The 21,044-nt window shown below is 40.3% G+C and overlaps 3 protein-coding genes across 5 annotated transcripts; 1 reads left to right on the top strand and 2 right to left on the bottom strand.

The window, feature by feature from the left end:
• Positions 1–2,451: 2,451 nt before the first annotated feature.
• LOC117753232 (GTPase IMAP family member 1-like) lies at positions 2,452–9,571 on the bottom strand. Its single transcript, XM_034571203.1, has 7 exons — positions 9,221–9,571; positions 8,840–8,969; positions 7,038–7,115; positions 5,638–5,688; positions 5,465–5,515; positions 5,316–5,366; positions 2,452–4,300 (listed from the first exon to the last, which is right to left on the bottom strand). The coding sequence occupies exons 2-7, from the start codon at positions 8,877–8,879 to the stop codon at positions 3,582–3,584; spliced, it is 990 nt and encodes a 329-aa protein (XP_034427094.1). The 5' UTR covers positions 8,880–8,969; positions 9,221–9,571; the 3' UTR covers positions 2,452–3,581.
• Positions 9,572–9,766: 195 nt separating this feature from the next.
• On the bottom strand, positions 9,767–16,732 carry xrcc6 (X-ray repair complementing defective repair in Chinese hamster cells 6). Of its 3 annotated transcripts, none has more exons than XM_034571157.1 (13): positions 16,676–16,732; positions 15,869–15,952; positions 15,030–15,142; positions 14,543–14,684; positions 13,877–14,128; positions 13,234–13,420; positions 12,923–13,109; positions 12,646–12,814; positions 11,768–11,929; positions 11,483–11,612; positions 11,248–11,348; positions 11,036–11,152; positions 9,767–10,138 (listed from the first exon to the last, which is right to left on the bottom strand). In XM_034571157.1, exons 2-13 carry the CDS (start codon positions 15,939–15,941, stop codon positions 9,942–9,944), a joined length of 1,830 nt encoding a protein of 609 aa, XP_034427048.1. In that variant the 5' UTR covers positions 15,942–15,952; positions 16,676–16,732; the 3' UTR covers positions 9,767–9,941. The 3 variants fall into 3 exon arrangements, 2 of the variants coding, with proteins under 2 accessions (XP_034427048.1, XP_034427050.1); XM_034571159.1 differs by having other exon boundaries at positions 15,869–15,949; positions 16,676–16,693; XR_004612217.1 differs by lacking the exons at positions 9,767–10,138; positions 16,676–16,732 and adding an exon at positions 10,756–10,890 and having other exon boundaries at positions 10,929–11,152; positions 15,869–15,967.
• Positions 16,733–16,874: 142 nt separating this feature from the next.
• desi1b (desumoylating isopeptidase 1b) lies at positions 16,875–20,817 on the top strand. Its single transcript, XM_034571227.1, has 8 exons — positions 16,875–17,252; positions 17,461–17,482; positions 17,987–18,056; positions 18,213–18,322; positions 18,892–19,014; positions 19,985–20,101; positions 20,206–20,275; positions 20,608–20,817. Exons 1-6 carry the CDS (start codon positions 17,165–17,167, stop codon positions 20,064–20,066), a joined length of 495 nt encoding a protein of 164 aa, XP_034427118.1. The 5' UTR covers positions 16,875–17,164; the 3' UTR covers positions 20,067–20,101; positions 20,206–20,275; positions 20,608–20,817.
• Positions 20,818–21,044: the final 227 nt, after the last annotated feature.

Below are 21,044 nucleotides of genomic sequence, written 5' to 3'. Positions count from 1 at the left end.
TTTCCATCCAAGTAAACACCACAGCAGTGATGAAACAAATCAATCAATCAATCAATCTATCAATCAATCATTTTATTTAGTGTGGTTAGAGGGGGCGTGTTTTGTATGTATTTGTTGTGCACATGACAAATAAAGTCTTGAAGTCTTGAAGTCTTGAAGTCTTGAGGTCAATCAATCAATAAATCAATCGATCGATCGATCGATCAATCAATCAATCAATCAATCAATCAATCAATCAATCAATCAATCAATCATATTCCCAAATCAAATTTGGTCTCACTTTTTATTTTTTATTTCTCCTTTATACAGTGTTTTGACTGCCCTCTTGCAGCTGTAACATTGCAAAAGTTCCCCACTGTGGGACTAATAAAAGATGATCTTATTTTATCTTAACCCTCAGTAAGAGGGAGGAAAAACTACCATGCCTCCTACCATGCTGTATGCCTCCGTTAACCAGTGCAGTTTCTGTCTGGGGTGAATTCGGGTAATATGGGACATTGAGTAATGTGGGACACCTACGCTTGAGTCTGTTTATTTCCTGATCTGACAAAATCTAGTCAACAGGACTTTTACTACAGGTTTGCATGGATATCATGTGACTTCATGGTGGTGATGTCACAGAAAGGGGCGACTGGTCATGTTTTGTGAGGTTTTGTGATCACCAAAATCTACTCAGTTGTTCCAGATGTAATGAAATTCCCTTACAGGCTGTCCTGATGTATCTCATTCACAGTTACGCGAGGTCACGTGTCACCTTGACCTTTGACCTCCACGCACCAAATTCTAATCACCTCATCTTTGAGTCCAAGTGAACGTTTGTACCAAATTTAAAGACATTCCCTGAAGCTGATATTAAGAAATCATGTTCAAGAGAAACAAAGATCATTTGCGAGGCCATGTGACCTTGACTTTTGACCTTTTGCAATCAAATCAGCTAATCCTCCAAGTGAATGTTTGTGCCAAAGGTGACAGGATTCCCTCAAGATGTGGCGTTCATATCCAGTCAGGTGAAACGTCATCACCACCATTCATTTGCTGCTGTTTCATTTGTTCCATGATGTCGATACATTTGATAATCCTCAATCCTCTTTTTCTTTGTTGCGATCATCTTCCACTAGTAATGCCACAAGAGTCTGATAGTTTATGAAAGTGGTTTTTAAATTGAATAAAGTTTGAAAGAGAAAAGCTGGTTTAAGTGCAGATGGAGAAGATCAAGCTCTGTATTTAAGTTTCCAAGTATTTTAAACATTTTTTTTCTCTCAGATCCTCAGCTCTATTGAACAGTAAGAAGTTCACACACTTGCCCCAGCTCGCTCTGACAGAAACCCTGGGTTCTCCCCGACTGGCTGAAAGACAATGATTGCATCTCCAAAACAGGGTGAACTGTTAGGTTCAGGCTTGGCAACAGGAAATCAGACCTGCGGGTGTTGTTTTTCTTATCTTTACTGAGGTGTTTGCATAATCACACTACTTCAAACCCACCTCTTCAGAACTGCATTTTTTATTTTTTGGAACGTATTTTTTATTCAACACATAGAACATAACGAACAAACAACATGGAGATGCTTATACACATACACTTGTTTTTAGGTGACATTCTTTTCATGTCCGTGTTGAGCGTTGTCATTAAATTATTCTTCTGAGTTGGCAGAAATCACTTCTCTGGTTCTTAAGCCCATACTTACACATCCTTGACATACAGATATAATAATTACAGTATTCAATAAACATATTTTATGGTTTAACCCTGAGACAAAACTTAAATGAGAGATGTATCCATAATGAGAAATACAAGTAAAGATAGAAACAAGGAGATAAGCACATAAAAGAAAAGAAAAGAAAAAGAGGTGACTAGAGCTCTGGCATTAGATGCATTACAGATGACCATCTTTCCATAAACCTGTCTGTTTTCAGCTGTAATCTTGCTGTGATTTTCTCCATCAAAAAGACCCTGTCTCTCCATTGTGATGTTGGGGGGCTGCGGCTTCAACCAGAAAACTGTTATAATTTTCTTTGCTATTAAGAGCAGAGTTCTCATGAAAGAAATGAAGTCCCTGTTTGTCACATTATCAGGGATATTAGTGCCTAATATATAAAGTTCAGGATCTAGAGCAAAGTTAATACCCCAAATCTGTTTAATCTCTTTCTGAACGTTCTTCCAGAAATCCAGGAGCTTTAGGCAGTCCCAGAGTAAATCTCCCCAACCGATCCACAGCCCCTCCAACATAGATCAGAGCTATTAATCTACTTTGAGGTGATAGAAAGAAAAATCAAATTTTCACCTTCCAATCAAATCAAATGTCTAAATATACTATTTTCAGCCACCCTATGAAGATTTAATGAAACCTAAAACAGATTCAGCCAATACCTTCTGTGCATCATAGGGGGCTGGGAGGTGTTTTTGGTACATGATATACGATTTAATGTTCTCCTAATATTGTTAGCAACCTGTTTGACCCGGTTTGATTCATTTAGTTATATATTTATGCACTCTGTGTGCCAATATGCTAGATAATATTTTTAAGCAGAGCAAGCTAACAGGTCTGTACCCCCCACATGAAGTTGGGTCTTTGCCTTCCTTATGTATGACAGAGATAATTGCTTCTGACCAAGTTTTTGGTGGGTTACCTGACGATAAAGCATTAATAAAGACTTAAGATAATACTGGTGAGATCTCTAATTATGTACAATTATGACATTTATTTTATAGTTTTAGTAATTTGCTTTTATTTGCATTCTACATTTTAAACCTATGTAAAGTGTCTAAAAAAGACCAATTTAAATCAAATGCATAATACTCATCATTATCATTATTATTAATATTATTAGGCTGATGAGGAAGCTGAGGGGTCTATCAAAGGTCTGTTTGTAAAGTGCTGTCTCTCATCACAGTCAGAACCACTTTCCTGTTCTAATTTGGGGTTTAAGATCTGACAATTCTGCAAATGACAAGTCAAAATGAAAGTGTAAATGAAACATGAACCTGTTATTCGTATCTGTTAAAAATCTCCTCTGAACTCAGCTACATGAATATAGTGTGTATCACCAGTAATTCAATTGAGTAATTGTTATATTTTTGGACTAAATGTCATTTCAGAGGCTTCTGGACAAAGTCCAGAGTGCTCTAAGAACTGCTGCTGAACTCTAGTCCCAATGTGACTTCAGTTTATTTTCCCCGATCGTCTTTAAAGTTTCATATCCTTCATACATTATAGAAGATAGAGGAGGGCTCGGCACTGGAGCAGAGTATGAAAACATGAGGCACAGGCTCACGCTGAACAATATGCAGACATTCAAGAATTTCAATACATCAGAATAGGAAAATTCAGTTTGTGTGACCATGAGTTTCAACCACAAGCATCTGTGTCATGTTGAAAACCAACCGGCCACCATGAGTAGTAAATTCATTTGGACAAGGGTAAACCAGCAGGGTGAGAAAAATACCTCAGACAGGGAATCAACCTTACACTTAAAGTCAAAATAGAATGTTTAACACACAAATGAATCTCCTTTCCTTATTTTACCCACTGCCCTAGTAACTGTTTCACACACCAACTACACTGAGGCTCTTTCTCCTTCATTCACATGTGTCCTAGTTTTCTTGCCAGTGCAGAGGCCATGTCAGTCAGCAGCTCCTCCCTGATCCGGTCCTCCCTCCTCTGCAGCTCGTGGACGAAATGCCCCCTCAGCTCCTTCAGCTCCATCACCCGCCCCACCAACTGCCTGCGCGTCGCACTCTGCTCCTCTGGGGGGCAGTCTGGCCGGTTGTCCACCAGCTCAGGCTTCTGGCCGCACAGAGACACAGCCCTTCTCAGAGCCCCAGTGTCCACTTCCAGCAGCTGATCCACAGTGCGCCTCCCACCCAGCCTGTCTGCGTGGGTGAGCACTGGGATGATGTGCCCCACCACCCCCTCTCCAAACAGCTCTAGCATGGCTTGCATCGCCTGGTTAGCGTCGTGGCCGATCCCCATGCTGGAGCCTGGAGCCTGGACCACCAGCAGGAAGGCGTGTGGTCCAGGACTCACAAGCTGAAGGCTCCTTAAAGCCTCCCTGGCTCTACTGTTAATCCCCAGTGATGGCCCAAGAATATCCGGGGTGTCGATCAGTGTAACCTCTCTACCGTCCAATACTGTCATTTGCTTGGTGCAATTTAAAAGGTGACCCTTTGGTGCATTTGTGTCACTGTTGCCCGACAAAGTATTAAGCAAGGTGGTCCGTCCTCCACCAGCGGGCCCAATGAGGATCAGCCTCAAGCCTGGTTTACTGCTTGGATTGCCCATGTCTCCATCTGTGGATGATCCTATAGAGGGGATATGATTTTTTAAGATAAATAATCAAGAACTTTGCAGAGAAACTGAAATTGCATTGTGAATCAACAAGTGTTAGAAATAGTCTCACACAAGAAGGTCAGAAGTGTCGATGTTCTTAAATTCTAAAATTGATGTGGATTGAAAATGTTTGCCGCTCAAAACGGAAGCCAGTTTAACCTCTAACTTAAAGGCCTATGATTATTATGCAGATCTGTCCCTAAATCAAATCTGCCCCAACCACAACCTGCTATAAATAGAAAACAGCTCTATTTATTTCCCTTCATTTGGTCGTATCCCTGCATTTTAATTAGACATTACCTGCTTTGTAATTTGTACTTTAATACTGTTTCTATATTTGTTTTTAAGTGTTTTACCATTTTTTATGTTTTTTATGCTTCTGATCTGTACTTTTATATTTCTTTTATTTCTGTAAAGCACATTGAATGACCTCTGTGTATGATAATGTATCTTCATCAGACAAAAGGTCATTATGGCTAAGTCTCAGCTTCTTCAGAGTCCATATCAGGTGTTTCTTCACCAGGGGTCAGGGTCTACTGTTACCTTCCCCCTCTGATTGGATCAATAGACAGATTACCCCTTGTTATTGATTACTTTTAAAAATCAAAAAAACAAGGTGACACATGTTGTAAAAATGTAATGGGGTAGAGAGTACAGATAACTGTTGATATATGTGGTGGAGTAAAAGTAAGACTACCAAAAAATAAATCTACTTAAGTAAATAACTGATACATGGAAAATGTACTGAAGTACAGTGATGAAGTACATGTACTTTGTTACATCTACTGGGCCTTGCCTAAATAAGCCAAAGTCCCCTATATATAGATAATACACTGGTGTCATGTGGTTGCTTGAATTCTTGAGTCACTTCCTCTGACTATATCCAAACTTACCCAACTAAGACTGTAAACATCTCCTGGCTTGTTTTCCTTCCTTTAAAAAGTCAATATGCAGTCCACAGTGAAGAGTAAATTACATGCAGCTCACCTACGATAAACCGCCAAATCCCGGACAGGAATTTGAATAACCTCTTGATACCTGAGACACAAACAGAAACGTCAGTTTGTCTTTTCAGCTGAAATGTGTTTTTTCCTCTTTATTCTCCCCGGTCAGATAAGAGGGGCGTATTGCCTTACCACGCAGTGTTCGCACGAGGTGGCTCACCCAGCCCCAAAGAGCTGACAGACCTGAGGCGAGAACCATGGCACACGTTTATCTTGTGTCATCATTTCATATCATAGAAACACACACAGAAATCCTATTGGAATATTGTTCTTATTTGATCTCACATGGTCTTAAGTAAACTCACCAGTTAAAGAGCAGAAGAGACGAATGGGCCATCGGATCAGAGCTGGGAGCGCTGCAGAGAGAACAGGAGGACCATCAGTGTCACAGCAGGAGTCATGACACATAACTGATTATAAGAATGTGGTGGTGGGAAAAATACTGTTTCTTAATAGTGGATGATAATAGACTAATAATTATTCAAATTGTTAATGCTCATAACGTTTTATAGTCACTTATAAATTGCCTCAGGCCCCTCAAACGGATTTTAAAAAGTGTATTCATAAATATGCCTATAAAAATGGAAGTATTAAAGCAATAAACATGAAGCTGATGGAAGCAGCTCTTCTAACTAATCATAGGTACTCATGAGTCATTCAAATTCAGATCCTGGAAACTGCCCTGAGAGCACAGGCTTTTAAAAATATATTAAGTAAATATATAAAAATCGTAATAATATGGGAATATTTGAATTGTTATTACATGGGAACTTCTCTTCATTAGAAATGTGGAAGGCTGCATCTGGGACAACAGGATGCCGACTCCTGATTTAAATACCTTTTGTGGTTCTCAGCGTGTTTCTATATATAATTCATATGTTAATTTTGCACTGCTGGAGTTTTGCAGGAGTAAAACAAAAACAGATTTTCTATGGAGGACTCTTGTTAATTTAAAGATCAGGCTGATGATGTTATTATGTAATTTTTAACTAATCCAGTGTAGAGGCTGAACCCTTTAATGTGATAGTCTGTCTGTCTTTACTTTCGGACCATCCTACCCTTTGTAGTTTGTGGCAGATATTTTTCACCACTAGTTTTCAATATCAATATCTACTAATATTTTCTGTCCTTGGTTTGTTTTATTTTTGTTTTGGTAAAGCGGCCTTGGGTACCTTAAAGGCGCCATTCTTTTTATATACCATACCTGCCTACATCCATATAAACAGTCTATATATGCATATGGATACATCTATTTCAACATCTCCTTATACTAATGCACAAATACAGTTTACATCCTTGTGTAATCATCTTGTGCCACTGCACTTTACTCAAGTACATCTCTATACAAACAATATTCCATAGTGAAAGGTGTATATCATGTACATCCTCTGTATTTTTATTGCATTCGTATTTTTCATTCAATTGCCTTTTCTTATGATCTTATCTACCTCATTCTGACTGACTGCAGCTGTAAGAAGTGGATTTCCCCGGCGTGGGATCAATAAAGTTTTATCTTATATCTAATCTGGCGTGGGAATTTTTGGCTTCATTTTTGTGCAAAGGGAGGAAGTGGAGACGTGTCGTCCATCTTTATTTACAGTCTATGTTCCTGACCAAGACTTAGTAACAATATGTCTGATATGTCAGAGGAACTCTCTGTGTTTACGAATGCGTGTGAACGTTTCTGTTGCCATGAGTGACTGACTCTGAGAGAATCTGTAGAGAAGATATCCGACCACAGCGAAACCTCCCATCTGGAAGTTGTTGCCGCCCAGCCACCAGCCTGAACAGAGAGGGGGAAAAGGGAGGGGGGGGCGTGACATTAGTATAGCAGTGCTGTTCAAAACTTATCATGTGATTTACCATTGACCCTAAGAACGAAATGCTCTAAATCCAGGAAAACCCCGAATGCAAGTGTGCAGTGTGGAGGCGTTTAGGTTCAGCACTTCCTCTATCACACACTCACACACTCACACGCTCCCATCAGGGGGAATTCGGGGCTCAGTATCTTGCCAAAGAAAACTTTGTCATGTGGAACAGAGGAGATTAGGATTGAACCGCTGACCCCTGGTTAGTGAATGAGTGGACGGGGGACAACCTCCAGAGCCACAGCCACACTTGTGCTGTAGTATCACAAGGCAAAATCACCAGTGTTAAATTGACTCAGTGTGTTAAATGTAACACTATATATGTTTGTATATGTGTCCACTCTAAAAACCTTCACTCAGAGTGTTTCTGAGACCAGTGTAGAGTAAAAACCACACTTTTCTGTGTCAGCCATTATTAGGGCCCGATTACGTATACTGGAGTAATTTTAAATGGGCGTGGCAAAATGGCTCAACAGCGCCCCCTGGAACGCAGCCCCTGAGTTCACATTGACCGATCTTCACAAAAATCGATACACTGGTGTATCATGACCAGACAAACAAAAAGGTCTAGAGGTGCAATTGGAAAAACGCAACAGGAAGCCCGCCATTTTGCATTTAGTGGCCATTTTTCACATTTTTACTTTGACGAACTTGTCCCTGGGCTTTCATCAGATCAACTTCAAATTGAGATGAGTGTCATCTAAACAAGATGGAGATGAAAACGACCTCAAAGATCGATTTTTCGTCACACGGTGTGACCGTGGCGTGGCTTCAAGGTTTGATTACACGCCATCAAAACACGAGGTTCTGTATCTCGGACATACATGGACCATGAATCCTTTGATGCTGATAATGCAGGAGTGGAGTTGTTTGTTGACGGCTCAGCATCAGAGGCTACAACCAAAAACAAAGGAAGCTGGACTTCAAATCTGTCTCAGAGCTGTGGCAGCTGCTGAGAAGGCAGTGATATATGATGTTGTGATATGTGATGTTGTGCTATATGATGATGATGGCTTTACTGATGCCATATGCTTGGCCCTATTGTATTTCGAAGGATTTGTATTTCCCTTTTGGGGCTTTTTCAGGGCCTAGCCATGCTCAAATTCTCACCAAAGCATGTGCTCGGGCCCCTTATTATTATTATTTTTTTTTTTCAGGCAAATGAATTGGCTTTTTGAGGGCTTTAATTGAATTTGAACACTCTGCAGTGTTCACTCAACACTCTTTGTTAAATTTTTATTAAACTTTCATGAGTGTTCATTTAACACCGTGAGGACGCTTTTATAGTGTAAATCTAACACACTCAGAGTTCATTTAACACTGGTTGATCTGCTGTGTACAAACCATTATTTGATAGTTTTGTCAAATTGTCTGAACAATTTTTTCACTTATTTTTGAAAAAAACAAACCACTAACTAATTGACTGCACAGCCTGCAAACTTATAGACACAGTAATACAATGACTTAGATATAGACTGATACACTTCTCATTAAGTTCTCATTTAGAATGTACTGTAACTGAATAGAAGTAAAAACACTAATAACCATCTGCATATTATCTATGGAAAACTGCCGACAACTTTAATGTCTTTACTGGTATCTAGGTAGGTTTTGGTGACTCTTTAAAATTCCACCTTACCTGGCACAACATCCCCATCCTTGTCACACTGACACTCCATTTTTTATGCAGTTACCAGACTCTCAGTCAGAGTCAAGGCAGCGAGCAGCAGGCGACAGCACTTCAGCTTCCAACCGTCAAAATAAAAGCCCTGAAAGTTCAAAGTAACACCATTGTTGACATGTTTTTCATTGAGGATCTAATCTGTGGTTAGAGCAAACATCAAGTAGCTTTTTTTGTGCCACACTTCAGACTAACAAAAACATCAAGAATCAGCCAGTTGTACATTGATTCAGAGCAAACTTTCATGACAGTAAACAAAAATAAAACATGGATAGCTCCATACATACAGTACAATGTAATCCAAAGTCCTATTTTAACTATTTGTTAAAGTTCCATTACCTGGTGTGTTGTCTGACAATCCTCCTCCAGGAATGCCGTGTACAAACCTGAAATGACTCACACTCACACGCTCCAAGTTGTATGTGGTTCCTTCTTTCTGCTGTTGTAGCATTAGCCTGCACAGGCCTGCCCTCAACAGGAATACTGGCTCTGTGTCATTGTGCTCTGTGTCATTGAGCAACACAACTGAGGAGCCTGGTATGCTGATAACACTGCGCTCTGACTTTGAAAGGACACACCTCTCTCCTTGCTTCAAGAACTGGAAATGCAGCATAGGATGTGCCTCTAAACCAATGATGCAGGGATGTAATTAAGGTTCTGTTCTATTCATACAAATGGAAGATTATCTACAAGCGACATAACTAGTCATCATATACAGTGTATTCCAGCACATATACATTTGTTAATAATGTTGAATGTAAGCACATCAGTCGATCTGAAGTTTCTTGATGATCAGAAAATTATGTTTTTTTTTTACATTAGTAATGAAATACGGGACTGAAACATGAAGTGTAGGAATTGTCAAAGAGAGGCACAGAAACACGCTGCCTTTAGAAAAGGTAAAGCAACAGGTTTAATCTTATCAAGAAAAACAGGAAGTAAAAGTCATGAGCCGCCGATGGAACTAACTTTACCAGGACATGAATATTGCAAAGTGGCTGAAAGCTTTACTACACATGATTCAAGTTTAACAGTAGACACAGATCTGAGGGAGTGTTCATTAACCCAGGCGGGCCACCAGAGCATCGATCAGTTCCTGCTTCTTGGTACCAGTGGTCCGAACTCCAAACAGCTTACAGGCCTCCTTCAGCACCGGCACGGTCAGCTTTCCCAAGGTGCCGTTCTGCACGTGGGCCTTCAGCTCGTCTTCTGACACTTCAAGCTTTGGCTTCTTCTCAGCTGCACCTCCGGTGTTTGCTTTTAGTAAAGTAATGGAGAGAACATTCAAAATTATGTTGAAAAACAAACACACATTTCATTTGTTGCACACTAGAGGATTTTCAAATCTAAACTGATGTAAAAAGCATGGGAGAGCACAGACATTACAACAGATTAATATTTAATTCACACACGAGACAATCCACTTAAGATGCAGGATCACACACACTTGATGTTGAATCAATCCAGAACTACATGTGCCAAATAGAAATGCACTGTAAAACGTTAACATTGCTTGAAAATCACCCCCTAAAACCTGAGGGTTTTCTGTGTTGTAAAAACTTTTATTACTCACCCTCTGAAGCAGATATAGACATGAAATATCTTCAACATTTGGCTTTCATTGTAAATCATTGCCTTTTCCCTAAACCTTGTAAACATTTTATAAAAAATATATATATATAAACTTGCAAACTCACAGACATGTCTCTTACCAACTGAGCCTTGGTCAGCAGGACCTGGGTCTGTATCTTCTTAATTGTTACTTTCATTTGTCAATGAAACTCGGCTGTGATCTGCTTCAATATCACAACTTTTGTAGAGCACTGACAAACAAACTACATTTCCCCTGCAGACGTTGCACCAGGTCATAATGAGTCAAACAAGTGTTGGTGATGCTTCCCAGTCAGCTTGCTCTTACTGGTGGAGTCAGAGTCTCAATCTCGATTAGATTCCTCCCAACTTGGATTCAGTCTGTGACATCAAGATTACCTCTGTAAACCCCTCACACTACAGGATCATTTGGCCAGATGATCTGTTCAGATCAACCTCAGATCCGGACGGCAATGCCCGTGCAATTGCTAGGAGGGCTGAAGCGGTCCGATGATACTCAAGTGTGAGGCCAGCATTAGGTTCAGTGATGACTTGAGTTCTGACCTGTTTTGCGTTTGGCAGCTGGTTTGTTGTCTGGGTTGTAGTTGGAAGGGTAGACCAGGTCTTTGAACTCCTGCACCAGAGGACCCAGACGATCGTCCATCTGATCCACCTTTGGCACTGAGACAGAGATGGAGAGAGACAGGTGGAGAAAGTGTGAGATGAAGAAACAAGCAATGTTTGTACCAACATCCCTGCTTTTGTCTGCATCTTACTGATGAGGTCATCTGTATCTTCTGGAGCTATCATGTCCAGAGCCAAGGCCTCCAGGTTCCTGTAATGTTGCTGGATGACTGGGTTCTCAAATGCATCACTCCTGTGTAAGATCACAAAGAACCAAAACATTTAACAGAAAGAAATTGATAAATGAACTTGGTATGGAAGTTTTAATGTTAAAAATTAGCAACAAGTTTTATCTAAAATCTGTGTGAACGGAATACGTGCAGCTACCTGTATTTGAAGCGGAGTTTGGAGACGATCTCCTTCATCTTATCCACCTGTGTTTGTGAGGCTGACGGGAACTGAGGAATATCCAGCGTCCGTATATCATCAGCATACGGCAGGAAGATGGCGTTGAAACCTGATACAGGCAAGAGATGATAAGTTGTAGTGAAGCCAACAGTACACAACAATGACCTATTTATTACCTATAAAGTACTCACAAGATAGATAAGCCACACAGTGGTGGGATTTAATCAAACAGTAAAACCCCCACAGAGTGCAGCAGTTTATCACCTGGTGGTATATTCTGTACTTTCCCCTCGTCGACCACTTCTTCCTGAGGCACCAGGGCAACAAATCGTGGTGGGTAGTTTCGGCGGGAGATGCAACGGCACAGAGCGAACACGTTCCTCTCGCTACACTTAGTCAGCAAGGCGGAGAACAGACATGCACTTCCTGAGGAGGAGAAAACAAAATGTATAAGAGCTCAGTGAACAAACAAGTTAGTGGGCCAGCTCTATAAGACACTTGATTACTATATAAAGTATATTGAGAAATAACCATCTATATCTATTTATCTACACAAATGTAGAGTTTGTTTTACATGAAGTCTGGGAAAATGTTTGGAAAATTGGGTCTGGACATTTTCTGGAGTTTGCCTTTCACATATTAAGAAGACTGCGGGAGATTGTCAGACATGTTCACAACAACAGGAACATTTCTGGAACATTCAGTCAAGGGATGGCAAAACTAAATTCTGCACAATGTCCAAAGCAACTGACTCGTACATTTAAGTTCTCACATACAGGTTCTTTAGGAAAATGTCCCGACTTCAGTACATGTCTGAAAGCAGCTTTTATAAAGCAGCTCAATATGAATTTGGATTCATGTAGGAAATTGGCAACACTGCATTTAGCCAGTTTGATTGCCTCTTGACAATGGGGCTCCTCCCTGCCTACATTGCTATAAACAGTCTTCAGTAGCTACAATGAATTCTGTTAAATTGTTTTATTTTGAATGTTCTGTAATTTACAGTTGTGCGTAAACACACACACACACACACACACACACACACACACACACACACACACACACACACACACACACACACACACACACACACACACACACACACACACACACACACACACACACACACACACACACACTACCTTTAACCTGATCCTCCTCAGGATAGATGAAGAGAGAAGGCCGGACATAGTGATGCAGTTTCAGACTCTCCATGGGTTTGAATCCGATTAGAATCAGTCCAGGATCATCAAACTTCTTGATGGCATCCACCTCATCCTTCTCCATCACTATCTTCTTTTTACCATACACCTGCAGCAGACACACACAAACAGAGCAATGAGAGAAATCACTGAATAAGTCCTCTGATGTGTAATGTAATCATCCACTAGATTAGCATTACATTTAGTCTGGTCTGACCTGGGCTTTCTTTATCTCACTGGGCAGCAGCAGGCTGCCGGTCTGGGTGTGGAAGGTACGGGTTTTGCTGCGGACTGGCTCGTTGGTTTCCCTGTAAAGTTTGATGGCTCCAGGTTTTCGGGCCGTCACGGCATTTGCATAAATCCCCACGGCTACGTTTAGGTCCTCACCCAGACACAGTTTTAACCTAAGGATGGCAGAAAGGAGGAAAGAAAAGACAGATCAGTGCGTTTTTAAAAAAGGAAAAAGGCCTAGATAAAACAGCAGGATGCAGGGTAGGATTAAAATATTAATTTGTCACTTATCTCTACCTTGTTATCGCTCTCTTCTTCTGCTCCTTGGCGCGCACCCTCTTCTTGAGGTCCTCCATTTTTTGACACGGCTCCAGCTGCAACGCCAACTCGCTCTCATCCTCTGGTGGACTTACAATGTCACGAAAGAATATCGAGACGTCGAAGCCGCCAGGTTTCATCAGGTGCATTAAATCAATGATAACACCTGAGGAAAAAGGGATGAGTCAGGTAAGATTGCACAGGCTGAAGATGCCTAAAGCTCTAGTTTCAAATATTACATTCTAGACTGGAGGCTAATGCTGGTTGTTTTCTTCTAGAAGGGGGTCATGTGATAAAAGCATGACAAATCAGCGAAGGCTTTGTCAGGACCGAAAACACCCAATTGTTTTAATACGTCTCAATTTCTGCCCGTCTTGACTAAAACGCAGCCCCGGAGTCAGCAGCGTTTCCAAACTTCTCCATTTTAGCGGCTCTAAAACTCCAGAGTAGTGTGGACGCCAGGCGTAGCAGAGCTGATAGTTGTATGGATTTGGCCTTTAATGTAATATCATTGCAGTCACTTCATGTCCTGTCATATGGTTGGACAAACATCTACGTATACAGTACATAAAAGGTATTACAGATGGATGTAAAAGGCCAGCAGCCTTCACTTCAGACCCACCTGTCTCTTTGAGGTCACTGGCTTTGGTGCGAGCCTGTCGATCCTTCGTACTGTCGCCTCCATGAGGTTCATCCCTGCAGGTGAAGATCATGAGCCTCTTGTGTGAGAGGCGAAGCTTGATGTCACTGTAGAGGTTGCTGCAGCACCACAGCGCGTCACCTAGTGATGTCTCTCCACTGCCCATGGTCTCTGCTGCGAGCTTTGCACCTTTTGCCTCCCGCAGAGCGTCCACGTCCTGCACTCGCTTTGCACCTACGGAAAAGGGAAATGGAAAGGAAACATGTAAGAAGACCAGTGAGGAAAAACAGAAAGACTGGGTGTGTAGGAAAGATATTTCGTAGAAAGGTAAAACATTGTATTGATGGAAAGAATTAGCTTATCAGATATTAATGAAGGAAGGCTAAGATCTGCATTGTAGTTCAGGATACAGTCGATTTCTTACAGTACTTGAATTTGCTACACATGCAGATAAATTACAAAAATGAACTGCAAATTAATGTTAATTTGAAGCTCTCTTATTTTTTGTAAAATAACTTGTAATGACAGTTTAAAGGTTACAAAGTTACATTTTCTATCGCTACACATTTGAGTTATATTTGCGATTGCGGAAAAGCACCTACACTCTAAAATCTGACCATGTGTTAGTTAAAAAATTCAGAGTCTCACCAGGTTCATCGAGGTCGTGGTAAACATACACGTGCTTGAATGAGTTCCTGGGGTTTTTGCTTTGTTCTGTGCCGTAGAAAACTAGAGCCACCAGGTCCCTGTGACTACTAATGATCTTACTGGTGTACACACTGCGCACAACCTACATGAAGAGAAGACAGACGCTTATTATCATGAGACTAATGAATGGAGTGGGACATGTCTGAAAATAACAAAATAGAAGCTCTATTTTTGTTACAATTTCGGTTGTTAAAAAATCCTTTCCAACAAATAACTTTATGATAAGTTACGCTAAAGATTCCCTTTCGCCAACTATACTGTTTCAATGCATACATAATCTCTGAAATCATTTCATCATATTTCTTGTCATATTTCTTATGCATGTTAAAATCCGGATAATAATCTTAATAAATTATAAATACTTTCACCAGCTATAGTACAGGATACCTGTTATACCACAAGTGACTAAGATAAGTGGTCCCCTTACCTGCATGGTCATGTCAAAGTTGGAGGGCTGTCCATCTTCTCCTTTGATGAACATTTCCTTGGAGGCATCAATCAAGAACACCAAACTGTCTCTTCCTGTGATTTTGTAATCTCCTAACAAAGACAGAGAGCCCAGTTTGTTTTGGTTTAGCTCTAAGGGGTCAGATATTGATAACTGTTGATATCAGACGCCATTTGTTTAACACTTATACTCAAATGTTAAATTACATGGTGAAATGTAGTGAAATGCATTGTACTAAGCTGTATGGTATTATAAAGTGTTCACATCAAAGTAATTTATGTGTGAAGATTCTCAGTTATACAGCTCATGGTATCTTGAATAAAGTTATTTAGAGACTCCAAAGGTTATAAGTGCTTCCTTGATTTGTTTCTGCCCCTTCACCTTCCCCTTGAGGGTATCAAAGTTGCCATAAGGAGTTACCTAATTAGTGAAATGCAAAGTGAAACCAATAAAGAACTTAGAGAGTGCATACCTCCACACCCTCTCTCGCCATGTTTAAAACAATTTTAAAAAAAGTCCTTATTAAGCCCATTTATCTGGATGCACTCCATTAATGGGATCTTATTTGGGTAATGCCCCACTCCTCCACAAAATTGTATGGAAATCGGATGTCAAGTTTTTGAGTAATCCTGCTTGCTAACAAAAACAAAAAAAAACGCATGAACAAATGCAGATTAAAAACACAACTTCCTCGGCGGAGGTAATAAATAAACATGTAGGAACATTTTGCAGATCTGGTTAAAATCAGAGTGATCGATGGTGTCCGATCCTGTGTTATCTACAGCTTGGATGAAACAACGAGGCTGCTGTCATCTCACCTGTTGATTGCTCTCCATCCTCCTGTTCTTCCTCCTCATCCTCATTTTGGTAGTAGGCGTTCCACTCGGCCATCAGGGCTGCTGCTGTCACAGGATTCGAGAGCAGGAAAGAGCTTGAATACTGTTCAGTCATTTGATACTTAAACTGTGTGGTATCACAGCATTTGGACAATGTCAGTTCTGGAAGAAGGCTTCAAATCCAGCCTTTATTTACACAGGAAATCCACTTCCTGTTGCAAAGGCAGCCTGGCTACATACACAAACAAGACTAAACATAAACGATGAAGAATGGGAGGGTAATGGGGGAATTAAACCAGCAAGAGACACCTTGTTTTCATTGCATACTTCAAATGAAGTATCCTACTTTGTAATGACGCACATCATGAGTTAGCTTAGCCAGTGTGCTGGGTCAGGATCAACCGTTTTGATTGCAGCTACATTTTTAGTATTAAGGTGCAACATGATTGTCGGCATTGATAAGACAATAACACTACTTTGCTGCGCTCCTTCTGAACTTTCTGCAAATGCATTAATACTTAAACCGACTTAGCTTAGCGCTAATTTAATAAGAGAACGACAACTCTGTAAACGCTGCTATGTTTAATCCATACGTGATTCGTGTTCAACTTCAGCCATGCAATGTGACGCTAGCTAGCTTAGCTTTTTATTAGCCACTGTTCATCTCTTTAGGTTTTGACGTCGCTTCCTTAATATCTGTATGTTTCTAACTGAGCACACTAACTATATATATATACGGCCTGAGCAGATTTAGAACACAAGCATTTAGTGAACTGCACAGAAACTTACTGCTGCGCTTCTCTCTTGCCGCTTCTCAAGTCCGGACTAGTTTAGTTTCAATGGCTGGCGCTGTCAGACAGGGGGAGCGCGCACGCACGTCGAACTGGACGTCTCGTCGTCTATTGGACGCTTGACTGTTGAGCAAAGATACTGACCAATCGTAGTAAGGTAGGCGGGACGTACGTTTGCGGAGAGGCTCGTCCCCGGAAGTAAACAGAGGGACTCCACGCTGCATTGACAGAGATGTTGTTGTTTATAGTCCCACAGTGACACAGCGTCGCCAGGATATCACCACAGATTGACTTTATTTTTAATAACATTTTTCACTTCAAATCGTCCATCTTATAGTTTTATATTCGTAGCAGTTACAGCCATACGTTTTTTTAATTAAAGTTTTGTGTGCTATTTACCGGTAAGCTAGCTAACCGGCTAGTTCTCGGTGGAAGTGAGTCAGCTAAAGTTAAAAACAAGTTAACTACAGTTGTCATTTTTGTTGCCATGGACCAAACTGACTCCTTCCCAGTGAAGCTGTACGTCTACGACCTGTCCAGAGGAATGGCCCGACAGCTGAGCGCTGTCATGCTGGGTGAGTTTCTGACAGGTTGCCTTCATGAAAGCCGCCTTGAGTGCACCCGAGCCCGCGAGAGAACGCAGGAAAGAGCGGGGATGATACTCAGGCCTATGGAGCTGTGGCTTTCTTTTCTACTTTGATACATAGAAAGCTTCTAAATTAAATTTGTTTATTTACAACAAAACACGTATTCATCAATAATTCAATATGTTTTTTTTCTCAGGGAAACACCTTGATGGGATATGGTGAGAGCAGCTTTTTTCTTTTTTACAATCCTTATAATAATATTGCTAATACTATTACTACTTATACTACTATTACTAATAATAATACTACTACTACTAATAATGAAAATAATAACAATAATCTTTATTTATATAACACTTTTCACACTCTATCAATACTGATATTAGGCTTAAAACTAATTTCCAACATATATTCAAAACAAAAATTATCTCTGATTCCAAAGATATAGAGCTAAAAAATGTTTGGAATAAATACAAATGTGCATATTTTCTGCATTATTCTTTCTGTAAAATTAAATTTGACATATCTGTTACTCTTATACCAATGTGTCTGTTAAAAATTAATATTGGTCGATATTATCTGCTAATCAATATAGGCTCTACTTTACAAATTGCTGAACAGAGTCTTCTCACAAGTCTTCTCACTAATGGCCCTGTTTACTGTGGTTCGCTGCATTCATAGGTTTGGTTTTATAGGAAAACATGTGTATTTATGTGTTACAGGCACACAGCGGTTGTGGTCCATGGAAAGGAGTACTTCTTTGTTGGCGAAGGCATCAATAGTTGTTTACCTGTAAGAATCGGCTTCATCCTTTTACCCAACTATAAAGTGCATCAAGCATTAGTCTTTGTGACTTTAAATGCTGTACATGAATAATGTAATGGATCGAGAAGCTTTTGTCAAAGTGATGGAAACAAGGCGTACACTGAGGTGTGTGTTGTGTCCTAGGGTGGTACCCCTTTGGGTGAGCCTGACTCCGTTGTGGACCTGGGCATCACCGAGGTTCCTGCAGAGATCTTCATGGAGTATCTGACTTCACTTGCAGAGTCCACATACAGGTAAAAGCTCCCGCTCACACTATAAACTCAAATTTAAATCCAAGTGCTGCCATACCAGATGTCAGGCGGTGGAGTGAGTCTGTAAAATGTTAACATTGTTTATATGAGTATTATATCAAGGTAATAAATCTTGTCAAACCTTGTTGTAGTTAAAGGCAATAGTTTTGTGTCTTTTGGTAAACATTTGAATGCATATATGTCAACATAACTTGGAACATTAAATTAGGACTCAAATGGAAAAAAAAGAATAATAGTAACAATTGCAGGACAAATGCTTTACTGCTCCACCTACTCTTCAAAAATTGTAGTATTACAGCCTATTTTCACCTATAAATCTCTGACTTTGATTATTAGTCATCCCAATGAAAACCAAAAAAAACATTAATCTTGAAAATGCATAAATCTCACACACTGTTCTTCCTGTGATCTCTCTGCCAAAGTGTCTCTATTTTTTGTTTTGTTTTTGTCTTGCCACTCACTCACCCTTCTCCACCCTGTCTGGCCTCTTTTCTCTAAATTGATGTCCCTGTCTGCTTTGTTCCTCTCTCCTTCTTTCTCTGGGTTCACAGCAGTAACAAGTACAACTTGTTCGAGCACAACTGCAACACTTTCAGCAACGAGGTGGCTCAATTCCTAACAGGCAAAAAGATCCCATCGTACATTACAGACCTTCCATCTGAAGTACTGTCCACGTGAGTTGACCCAATGTTATAAGCACCATAAAACACCAAAGCTCTTATTTTCCTCTCTACCTTACTTTCTGTCTTCATTGCTAAACTCTCTGATTATACTGATCCTTGCCACAAATCTAGAAATCTTCAGTTCATTAGTGTATGGTTTAAATTAAAATTAAAATTGTATATTATTATTATATGATGCAAAACCAATCCACCAAGCGGTTGACTATTCGTGTGCAAAGTTTTAGAAATGTAGGTGTTAATCTTTGTATTCTCTGCAGTAGTTTTTCCTTTGGCCCCTGTCACTCAGTTCATGTGGATGCTCTGTCAGGTGTTCGTCTCTGACTCGACTGTCAGAAGCACAGCTAATGCAATCATCTTTGCAAAATAGAACGTGAAGTGGACTGTGTTTCCGGTCTTATCGACCACTCAAAGTCCTTTACAGCACTAATTAACCCATTTACACACATTCAATCAGCGCTACTATATGCTTAGTTTGTTCTATCTATGTTTGTATCAGATATACAAACTTTTACTACATTTTTAGGAAAATATCAGAAAATGCCCTGTCTCACCATGTTCAAGAAAAGAAAAAAAAAACCTGCATCCACCTGTTTATCCAGATTCAGTCCAAAATGTAATGGGTTGTTCCTTGGTCACGCCACAGCTGTCTGACATACAGACAGGCAATGGAAACAGAACCTCTTTAATGGAGTTAACAGCATTATGCACTAATTTGCTGGTCAGCTTTTCTTGGCATTAGATAACCTCTCTCTCTCTCTCTCTCTCTCTCTCTCTCTCTCTCTCTCTCTCTCTCTCCCTCTCCCTCTCTCTGTGCATCTTGGATTGTGGTCTCCTTACACTTGATGTTTTTATTTGATTTCCCACTTCCCCTTCCCCAGCTCACAAACTTTGATACATGTAGACTTTGTCTAGGCCTCTTTATTTCAGTGTAACTATTCTTTCTGCTGTGTTTCCTCTTTAGGCCATTTGGCCAGGCTCTCCGTCCCTTACTGGATTCCATCAACATTAATCCTGGAGGCAGCAACATAACCGGACAGCGATAGACAGGGCCATGTATATTAATGAAGATATATCCATTCAAGGGTTTGAGTGAGAGTGGGACTCTTTGTGAACACAAGGGGAGTTAGTTGTCACGTTTTCCAATCACATCGACTCCTCGTGGTCAGTCACGCTGGCTAAAAACATTTTTGGTTTGCCGTTCACAGCCTCTCTTCATCAGTGGGGATGCTGTTAATTGCGGTTTATCACAATTCTCCTAACGTTTGCAAAGTTATGCTCCAATCTATATTTTAAATGGTTGATAATGGGTCTTATAATGTCTCCAGGTGTTTCTAATCCTCTACATTTGTTACTGTTTATTAACTGATTTTACAGAACCAATTGTCTCTGTTTAAAAAAGACAAAACAAATCAAGGTCATAGTCTCAAACAAGATTGGAGTTAATTCAGTAGTTCATGAGAAGTTAGCAAAAAAACAATCCACAATATTAGGACATTTGAGTCTCTCATTTCTTCCATGAGCAAATTTCCCGGTCACACAAACCTACAAGAACAAAGTATAACCTCATGGCAGAGGTAACAGATGTTTTATTCTGAAACCACAGGGACAGGTTTCTTCCACAATCAGCTGGGGGCCATCTGAAAGTAGATTCAGGGCTTTTCAGCTCACTGCTGTGCAGGCAATGAGATTGTTAACGCTGTCATTTCCTGTTTTCATTGTTTATTTTTTCCTTCCCAGTGGACTTTATTTGGACAGGACTGTACTCATAGGGCAGGGTAACAGTACGTTAAAGTTCTGCTGCTGTCAGGTCTTTGTATTTGACCAAATGAGGTCCTGTGTTATCTGAAAGGTGTTAAAGTTCGTTGCCTCTGAGATGCTTCATTCAAAAACAATCTAATGACCACAGAGCACGTTAGTGCTACTTTAGATACGGGACCAATCATCTGTTCATCTTTACATCTTTCAGTTGCTTTATTTTTTACTTTAGTTCAGTTTATAGAGATCAAGTGTTACATATCCAG

This window comes from Hippoglossus hippoglossus, chromosome 19 (assembly GCF_009819705.1).
Source record: "Hippoglossus hippoglossus isolate fHipHip1 chromosome 19, fHipHip1.pri, whole genome shotgun sequence".
In the NCBI taxonomy this organism is placed as follows: domain Eukaryota; kingdom Metazoa; phylum Chordata; class Actinopteri; order Pleuronectiformes; family Pleuronectidae; genus Hippoglossus; species Hippoglossus hippoglossus.
The sequence above is the reverse complement of the archived record's forward strand: the minus strand, read 5'-3'. Positions and strand labels throughout refer to the sequence as shown.

Bases quoted from the DNA above. Each gene is read 5' to 3' on its own strand.
- LOC117753232 (XM_034571203.1), bottom strand. From the start codon at position 8,879: ATGGAGTGTCAGTGTGACAAGGATGGGGATGTTGTGCCAG. The intron at 7,116-8,839 runs GTAAGGTGGAAT...CTCTCTGTTCAG, and splicing joins GGATGGGGATGTTGTGCCAG to GCTGGTGGCTGGGCGGCAAC. The intron at 5,689-7,037 runs GTCAGTCACTCA...TTCTCTCTGCAG, and splicing joins TCTCTACAGATTCTCTCAGA to CGCTCCCAGCTCTGATCCGA.
- xrcc6 (XM_034571157.1), bottom strand. From the start codon at position 15,941: ATGGCCGAGTGGAACGCCTACTACCAAAATGAGGATGAGGAGGAAGAA. The intron at 15,143-15,868 runs GTGAGATGACAG...TGTCTTTGTTAG, and splicing joins GGATGGAGAGCAATCAACAG to GAGATTACAAAATCACAGGA. The intron at 14,685-15,029 runs GTAAGGGGACCA...CTCTTCATGTAG, and splicing joins ACTTTGACATGACCATGCAG to GTTGTGCGCAGTGTGTACAC.
- desi1b (XM_034571227.1), top strand. From the start codon at position 17,165: ATGGACCAAACTGACTCCTTCCCAGTGAAGCTGTACGTCTACGACCTG. The intron at 17,483-17,986 runs GTGAGAGCAGCT...TATGTGTTACAG, and splicing joins AAACACCTTGATGGGATATG to GCACACAGCGGTTGTGGTCC. The intron at 18,323-18,891 runs GTAAAAGCTCCC...CTGGGTTCACAG, and splicing joins CTTGCAGAGTCCACATACAG to CAGTAACAAGTACAACTTGT.